The sequence below is a fragment of the Quercus robur genome, chromosome 7 (assembly GCF_932294415.1).
Source record: "Quercus robur chromosome 7, dhQueRobu3.1, whole genome shotgun sequence".
Classification (NCBI taxonomy): Eukaryota; Viridiplantae; Streptophyta; class Magnoliopsida; order Fagales; family Fagaceae; genus Quercus; species Quercus robur.
The window spans coordinates 46,787,682-46,796,581 of record NC_065540.1 but is presented as its reverse complement, the minus strand read 5'-3'; the positions used below and the strand labels follow the sequence as shown (position 1 = coordinate 46,796,581).

Here is an 8,900-nt window from a genome sequence, read left to right as displayed (position 1 = left end):
CCCTTTCGCCTGGCTCTGTCGGGAACCTACCCACTGACATTACTCTGAACGGGCCGGAACCGGTTCTCCCAGGTGCGGCAAGAATGACATTTATCGTGCCGATGGGTGGCCTCAAGGCGCTTTGCCTGGTATCGACATTTGATTGCTCAGGGCGTTGCAACAGATGCCTTAGCTTTCCTTCTCGGACAAGCCGATCCAAATAGTTTTTCAGGTTCCTGCATTCGTCAGTAACGTGACCAGGCTCTTGGTGATACGCACAATATAGATTCTGATTGCGTCTTGAGGGGTCGCCTGCCATCCTATTCGGCCATTGGAAAAAGGGTTCGTGCTTTATTTTCTCCATGATCTCGTGTAACGGCTCTCGGAACACAGCGTGGACTACCTGAGCCCCTGTAGATCCCGATTGTTCCGTATAATCTCTTCTCTGCTTATTACTGCTACTGAAACGGTCCGACCTGAAGTCCTTTCTCTCCTGGGGGACAAACTTCGCCTTTCCCTTCCCGGTTTGCTGGTCCTCTTCGACCCTTTTATACTTGTCTATCCTGTCCATGAGTTGCCGCACGCTGGTAGCTGGCTTCCCTGTAAGAGACTTTCTTAAGCCATGCTCCGTCGGCAAGCCCCTTTTAAAGGCACTGATGGCGACGTCATCGTGATTTCCTTCTACCTCGTTGTGCATCTCCCAATATCTGTCCGAGTAGGCCTTCAGCGTTTCTCCTTCTCGCATGGACAGGGATAAAAGGGAATCGAGGGGCCGAGGGACTCTAGTGCTGGTGATGAAGCGGGAGCCAAAAGCCTGCGTCAACTGTTTAAAGGAGTCTATGGAGTTTGGTGGGAGGGCATCAAACCATCTCATGGCCAGGGGCCCCAGGCTGGATGGAAACACTTTGCACATTAACGCCTCGTCCTTGGAGTGGACGGCCATCCTTTGGTTGAACTGGCTCACGTGCTCCACTGGGTCAGTTCGACCATTGTACAGGGTAAACGTTGGCTGATTAAATCGCCGAGGGAGCACCGCCCGCTCTATTCTACGGGTAAATGGCGACTGGGAGATTCGATCCAGGGCCTTGCTCATGGCGTCATTGACCAAGCCTTGGTAAGGTGGGCTTTTGCGGCCGCGTTTGTGAGGCCGCTCTTCCTCATAGGAGAACGTCTCGCTCGGAGGGGTCCTCGTCCTTCGTCTGTATTCATCATCCTCACCACTGCTAGTATCCGAAATGGGCGAAGGACGTTTTTGCTGGGCTCGACGCAGCCTTTTCTTCAAATCCTCAATCTCTTGCTGTAGAGCCTTCCGCTCGTTGTGCTGGTGGGACGCATGATCTTTCCCTTTCGAGCGACTTCTACTCGTGTGAGAGGTGTTCACACTGCCCTCTCGTTGATTATCTTGGTCCTTTGCTCGTTCAAGGTTTACAAAGTTGTCCTGTCGTTGAGATTCTGCACGTCCGGTTTGGCGCGGACCTGATCCTTCCATCCCTTGCTGTTTCACTTGTCGAGACACAAGTTCTCCCCACAGACGGCGCCAATTGTAGGGGCACGATTTTGGGGCTCAGGCCCAACAGGCGGGTGGTTTTGGCCCAAAAGTCCCTCAACAATGAATTTGTAGAGAGTAGGTTACAGAACTAGGTCTTTGACAGAGGAAACGTAGTTACGACCAAGCCATGCAACCAGTTGGACGTAAGGATATTCCTTCAAACCTTTGGAGTAACGGTCCCTAGGGCTGTTTCTTCTACTTCTATCTCTTTTCTCTTTCTCTATCTTTTTCTTCTTTCTGCTTGCGATCCCCTTTCCATGGGGATCTCCTTCTCTTATATAGCATCCTTCCTAAGATCATGACCCTACACTTGTCAACCATCTGACCCTCCACTTGAGTGCCTGTCCCATAGGTTATCCTTCCTCTTTTCTGTGAGTTGCACTGGCCAAGATGATTCTGCGTTCCTGTCCCTTCCACATTAATGCGGCTGGAAAAGTAGTTTCTTGGCATTTAATGCGGCAGTTGTGGTTGCCCCCCTTCCTGAACGTCACGCACTGTTCCTTCGTATTGGGTGACCTTTCGCCAGGTATGGAGTGCGAATTGGACACTTACTTGGCGAGTCCGAGGAGGTACTCCTCCTCGGACGCCCCTAAGCAGGCCCGGCCCATCATGGTTGGGATGGGACATCCTACGCCCATGCCTTTTCTTCTTATCGTGGCTGGGCTTGGTACATGAACTACGGCCCAACATCAGCTGGCAGATTTTACCCCCCACAGGTACTATTCACAATGCAAATATATTTTTTAATACTACTTATTTACTCATATATACAAAGAGAGAGAGATGATTTGAGAGAGTTGATGATGTCACAAATAATCCCAAGTCCATAACTCGTCCATATGTCTCGTCCAACGACAGAAGCAACAATAGGCGGAGAAAATGGCGAGCGTACCAGCGACCCTCGTCCGTATATGGACGAGCTTAATACCTCAAGATCTACTCGTCATTTATGAACGACAAGCCTTCCAAGATGATCTCGTCCGTCTTTCGCTAAAAGTGGACGAGATCATCCTGGAGGTCTCGTCCATCTTTACTATGGATGGACTAAAAGTGGACGAGCTCCTCATGAAGGTCTCGTCCATCCTCACTATGGATGGACGAGTTCATCGACCCGTCCGACCTAGGTAACTTCCACAGCGGTTACTCCCAATTCTCCGGACTCCTCGACATTGGGAACGGTTACCAAACAGATAACCGTTCCACACACACTATATAAGACTTCTTCGATGAAGGAAAAAGGTATTCAGACATTTTTCTTACTTCTAAGAGAACACTTCTTCGTTACAGAGAGTTCAAAGTAACTAACTTGATCATCGGAGGATTTTTGGCCGGTCCTCACCGGTCCCCTCTGATTCTGTGTCTTTGGTATTACAGGAGATAGCCCGAAGATCAACGTTCAAGTCTTATCAACCCACTGATAATCAAGGAATCATCAGTTGGCGCCGTCTGTGGGAAAACGATTGTTTTACAGTTTGCTTCTCCGTGACAAAGGGTTGATGGTTCGGACTAGATCAAGGGCTACTAGCCCAGGCCATCAGGGAAGCAGCAACCCGCTTCGCGATCGCCAGTCTGCGCCGGTCATGCAGTCATCTGCCCAACATGCACAATCTATGGCAGACGCTATGGCGGAGTTGACTCGCCAAAACCAAGAATTACGAATGGAGATTAATATGAGGAGGCAAACACAAGAAGAACGTGAAGGAAGACAAACAGATGGTCATGGTGGAAGAGAGAATACCGAAGTCGGAAGTCAGTTTAGAGGCACCACTTCGCGAACGGTACCATACTTGAAGGAAGAAATGGACCAAATGAAGAGAGTTATGGAGGAGATGAAGGAGAATATGAAAAGAGCGAATCCGATAGAAGACTTGGTTCACAGGACTGATTCTCCCTTTACTGCTTCCATCAACGGTCACCCACTACCATCAAAGTTCAAGTTGCCTTCTCTGGATTCATATGATGGAACACGTGACCCGTTTGATCACATAGCCACTTTCAAGACCACCATGCATCTTCAAGGAGTGCCTGATGAGATAATGTGTAGGGCCTTCCCAACCACCCTTAAGGGTTCGGCGCGAGTTTGGTTTAGCAAAATACCTCCAAATTCGGTGAGTTCTTTTGAAGAGTTGAGCAAGTTATTTGTTAACAATTTCATTGGAGGACAAAGGCACAAGCGTTCCTCGTCCAGTTTGTTGACGATAGAGCAGGGAGAGAACGAGAGCCTTCGGTCATTTATCACCCGTTTTAACAGAGAAACTCTCAGTGTGGACGAAGCAGATGATAAGCTTCTACTGGCAGCCTTCCACAACGGGGTGAATTCAGATCTGTTTATACACAAGCTCTACGAAAAAGAGCCCCAGTCCATGGCCGAACTCGTCCATTCAGCTCAAAATTTTATGAATGCAGAAGATGCAATCATTGCTAAGAAGAGGAAGAGGTCCGAGAGAATGGACGCAAATCCCAGTCGTCAGCACGAGCAGGGTACTCGTCCAAAGAAGGGACGGATGGAGGAAATGAGAGATCGAGAAAGTAAGAAACCAGGCCCTCCAGTACGGAACCAGCAGTATACCCCTTTAAACGCCCCACTTGAGCAAGTCCTTATGCAAATCAAGGATGATCCTTCCCTGAAGTGGCCGGAGAAAATGAAGGGTGATCCCAACAAGCGCAACAGGAACAAGTACTGTCGTTTCCATAGGGATCATGGTCATGACACGGACGAGTGCTTTGACTTGAAGTAACAAATTGAAAATCTCATAAGGCAAGGGAAGCTGAGGGGTTTCCTTGGACGAGACCAGAGGGACGAGAAACAGAAGGGAAAGATGGAAGATTCATCGCGACCACCACTCGGGGAGATAAGAGTCATCATTGGGGGAAGTACAACTGGCCAGTCGTCCAAGTCCAAGAAAACTTACTTGAAGGTAGTACAAAGCGTCTAGCTTTCTGGACGATCACCAATAGCAAGATCTACGGGCGAGCGGGCAATTACTTTCACGGACGAGGACGCTGACAGAATTCATCACCCTCATGATGATGCCCTCGTCATCTCCTTATTAATTGCAAACTACACAACCAGAAGAGTGCTTGTGGACAATGGAAGCTCAGCAGACATTTTATATTATCCAGCTTTTCAGCAGATGAGATTAGGACGAGACCAGCTCCGTCCAGTGAACTCCCCCCTAGTAGGCTTTGGTGGGATGAAGGTGCAACCAGTGGGTACCATTTCCTTATCCGTGGTAGTGGGGGCATATCCACGACAGATTACCAAGGATGTGAACTTCCTTGTGGTAGACTGTCCATCCTCTTACAATGCCATCATTGGGAGGCCAACTTTGAATAGTTGGAAAGCTGTTACCTCTACTTACCACTTATCAGTCAAGTTTCCAACAAAACACGGGGTAGGACAGGTACAAGGTGACCAACTGGCAGCAAGAGAGTGTTACTTGGCCATGCTGGCCATGGATGAACAAGTTCAAGCAATGAACATTGAAGAAAAGAGGGTTGTAGCAGAACCTACTGAAGCATTGGAAGATATTCCCTTGGATGAAGATAACCCTGAGAGGTGTACCAGGGTTGGAGCAGATTTAGAAGAGAAGATTAAGACGGACCTCGTCCAATTTTTGAAGAACAACATCGACGTGTTTGCGTGGAGTCACGATGATATGCCGGGTATAGACCCTAGTGTCATTACCCACCGTTTGAATGTATGTCCTTCCTCCAAGCCTGTGCGGCAAAAGAAGAGGGTGTTTGCCCCTGAAAGAGATAGTGCAATCAAGGACGAGGTCCAAAAGCTGATGGTAGCAAAGTTCATTCGGGAAGTGTACTACCCGGATTGGTTGGCCAATGTAGTAATGGTCAAAAAAGCGAATGGAAAGTGGAGAATGTGCGTTGACTTCACTGATCTGAACAAGGCTTGCCCCAAGGACAGCTATCCGTTACCGCGCATTGACCAGTTAGTAGACTCAACTGCAGGCCACAAATTGCTTAGCTTCATGGATGCCTTTTCAGGATACAATCAGATAAGAATGGACGAGGCTGATCAAGAGAAGACATCTTTTGTCACCAGTCAAGGCTTATTCTGCTATAAGGTGATGCCGTTTGGTTTAAAGAATGCAGGGGCGACATATCAGAGGTTGGTCAACCACATGTTCCGTCCGCAGATTGGGCGGAATGTGGAAGTCTATGTAGATGACATGCTGGTGAAAAGTCAGGACGAAGGAAGACATCTAGACGACCTGCAGGAGACATTTGAGACATTGAGGCGGTATCACATGAAGCTGAATCCTAGCAAATGTGCTTTTGGAGTATCATCAGGGAAATTCCTTGGCTTTATGGTATCCCACAGGGGAATTGAAGCAAATCCAGATAAAATTCAAGCAATACTGGACATGAAGCCACCGCAAAATACCAAGGAAATCCAATCCCTCACTGGACGAGTCGCTGCGCTTAACAGGTTTGTCTCTAAAGCTACTGATAAATGTTTGCCATTTTTTAAGGTTCTCAAAAAAGCATTCGAATGGACCGACGAGTGTCAGAGAGCTTTCGAAGATTTGAAGGTATACCTTACCAGGGCACCGCTGCTAAGTCCATCAGTGGAAGGAGAGGAACTATATTTGTACCTAGCGGTAACCCCATATGCTGTGAGCTCAGCATTGATAAGAGAGGAAGATAAAGTCCAAAGACCTGTGTATTATACAAGCAAGGCATTGAAAGGAGCGGAAGGACGATATCCACAAATGGAGAAGTTGGCCTTCGCACTAATCACAGCTTCAAGGAAGCTGAGGCATTATTTCCAAGCACATGTCATTAATGTTATGACAGATCATCCTCTCAAAAAAGCAATGAATAGACTGGAAGCTGCAGGGCGATTAATCCAGTGGGCTGTGGAGCTAAGTGAGTTCGATATCAGATATCAACCAAGGCATGCCATAAAAGCTCAAGCCCTAGTAGATTTTATTGCAGAGTTTACCCCAAGTCATAATGAGGCAGAGGACAGCAAGAGATGGATCGTCCACGTGGATGGTTCGTCTACACGGCATGCAGGAGGAATTGGTGTGGTCCTGCAGTCCCCAGAGGGAGACAAACTGAAACATAAAGTCCGTCTACAGTACCAAGCGACAAACAATGAAGTCGAATATGAAGCCCTCCTCAAACGGCTAGAATTGGCGAAGTCCGTGGAAGCCAAGTCCATATGTGTCATGGGAGATTCCCAACTGATCATGGGGCAAGTGAATGGGATGTATGAAGCGAAGGAAGGACGAATGAAGAAATACCTTGGTAGGGTGATGCGCCTTGTGAAAAGGTTTGAAAAAGCTGACTTCGTTCAAATCCCCAGGGAGGAGAACGTGGAAGCTGATACTATAGCAAAAGAGGCCTCAGCAGATGAATCATTAGAGAAGTCAGATAAAGTTCAGTATATGCCGAGTATAGATGCCCAGGAAGTACAGCAGGTGGATAACAGAGAAAATTGGATGACTCCCATTATATCATATTTGAAAGACGGACGACTACTAGAAGAAAAGGACGAGGCCAGAAAGATGGGGGTGAGATCAGCTAGATACGTCCTTATGAATGAAGTGCTATACAAGAGAGGTTTTTCTCAACCTTACCTTAGGTGCCTAGCTCCGGACGAAGCGAACTACGTGCTGAGAGAAGTTCACGAAGGGGCATGTGGCAATCACTCAGGAGCCAGATCACTTGTCCACAAGGTCGTCCGTGCAGGATATTACTGGCCGAACATGCAAGCTGATGCAAAAGCATACGTTAAAGTCTGCGACCAGTGCCAGCGATTTAGCAATGTCCCCAGGCAACCATCGGAATACCTCACCCCAATGGTAGCACCGTGGCCCTTCGCACAATGGGGATTGGACATTTTGGGTCCCTTCCCTTTGGGAGTAAGGCAGATGAAGTTTTTAGTTGTGGGCATCGATTATTTCACCAAATGGGTGGAGGCAGAACCGTTGGCAAATATCACACAACAGAATGTTAAGAACTTCATGTGGAAGAACATTGTCTGCAGATTTGGAGTGCCGAAGATATTGGTGTCTGACAACGGACGGCAATTTGACAATGCACTCTTCAAGGACTTTTGCTTACACTTTGGAATTCAGAACCATTACTCCTCGCCTGCACACCCCCAAGCCAACGGCCAGGCTAAAGTAGCAAACCGATCCTTGTTGAAAATCATCAAGACTCGGCTTGAGGGGGCAAAGGGAATATGGCCAGATGAATTACCAGGAGTTTTATGGGCATACAGGACCACTGTGAGGACCCCTACAGGGGAGACCCCTTTCAAGTTAGCCTATGGAAGCGATGCAGTCATACCTGCAGAAGTGCATATGGCTAATCACAGGGTGATGACGTATCAAGACAAGGATAATGAGGACCAGCTTCGTCTGAACCTCGATCTAATAGACGAGGTAAGGGCAAACGCAGAATACAGGGCAGCAAAGTATAAGAACCTCATGGCTAGGCAGTATGATGCGATGGTGAAGCCTAGGCGTTTCAATATAGGAGATCTCGTCCTGAGAAAGGTCTCTTTGTCAACCAAGAACCCAGCACATGGGAAGTTGGGCCCAAACTGGGAAGGACCCTATAGAGTAATCCACTGTAAAAGGCAAGGATCCTACTACCTGGAGGCTCTGGACGGGAGAAAGTTGGAACATCCTTGGAATGTGGAGCACCTGAGGAGGTACTACCAGTAAGAGTGAACCTATGGACGAGACTTAGGTCTTATCTGTCTACTAGCGTACTACTATGAGTGATGCTGTTTGATACTACTATGTTTGGTATTGTTTGTGTGTGAAGTTTGAAACTATGATTTACTTTTTATAGTTGTGTTGTGGTTATGGACGAAGTCATGAAGTATGTATTTATTAAATAAAAAGGCATCAGTGTGCATGTGCCTTGTCTGTAAACAATATTTATGTTATGTACAAAATGTTGTGTGAATTCTCCATGATATTGTCGTCCAAATCAGTCCTCAAGAGGGTTGAAAGATCCAAGACGAACAAAATCTCTGGACGCAGAGATGTAACGTCTAAATTTTCTTGAATAAAAGAAACCACATCCATACTCGTCCAACTCATGGACGAAGTAAAGCCAACTGAAACAATCCAAATTCTGGACGAGACAAAAAGTTGGCAAAATAAGTAGATGGTATGTAAAATTAGTTTGCAAGTCTTAAGACGAATCAAGCTAATTAAAAATACTACCTGCTAAGACGAGTTAGACTACATGAAAAATATGTATTCTCGACATGGACGAGCTAGGAGTAAAATAGCTTAGCAGCATCCGTCCATGCAAAGAAAATGAAATCACTCGTCCATGCAAAGAAAATGAAATCATTTATCCATGCAAAAAAAAATAAAACTTC

The 8,900-nt window shown here is 47.1% G+C and overlaps 1 protein-coding gene across 1 annotated transcript; it reads left to right on the top strand.

Annotated features, from left to right (window-relative positions):
* Positions 1-4,983: 4,983 nt before the first annotated feature.
* Positions 4,984-8,359, top strand: LOC126691515 (uncharacterized). The gene is made up of 5 exons (XM_050386548.1): positions 4,984-5,194; positions 5,642-5,724; positions 6,022-7,583; positions 7,782-7,944; positions 8,333-8,359. The coding sequence occupies exons 1-5, from the start codon at positions 4,984-4,986 to the stop codon at positions 8,357-8,359; spliced, it is 2,046 nt and encodes a 681-aa protein (XP_050242505.1).
* The last annotated feature ends 541 nt before the right edge of the window (positions 8,360-8,900 follow it).

Bases quoted from the DNA above. Each gene is read 5' to 3' on its own strand.
- LOC126691515 (XM_050386548.1), top strand. From the start codon at position 4,984: ATGGATGAACAAGTTCAAGCAATGAACATTGAAGAAAAGAGGGTTGTA. The intron at 5,195-5,641 runs GTATAGACCCTA...TAAAGAATGCAG, and splicing joins GAGTCACGATGATATGCCGG to GGGCGACATATCAGAGGTTG. The intron at 7,584-7,781 runs GCAATTTGACAA...ATGGGCATACAG, and splicing joins TTGGTGTCTGACAACGGACG to GACCACTGTGAGGACCCCTA.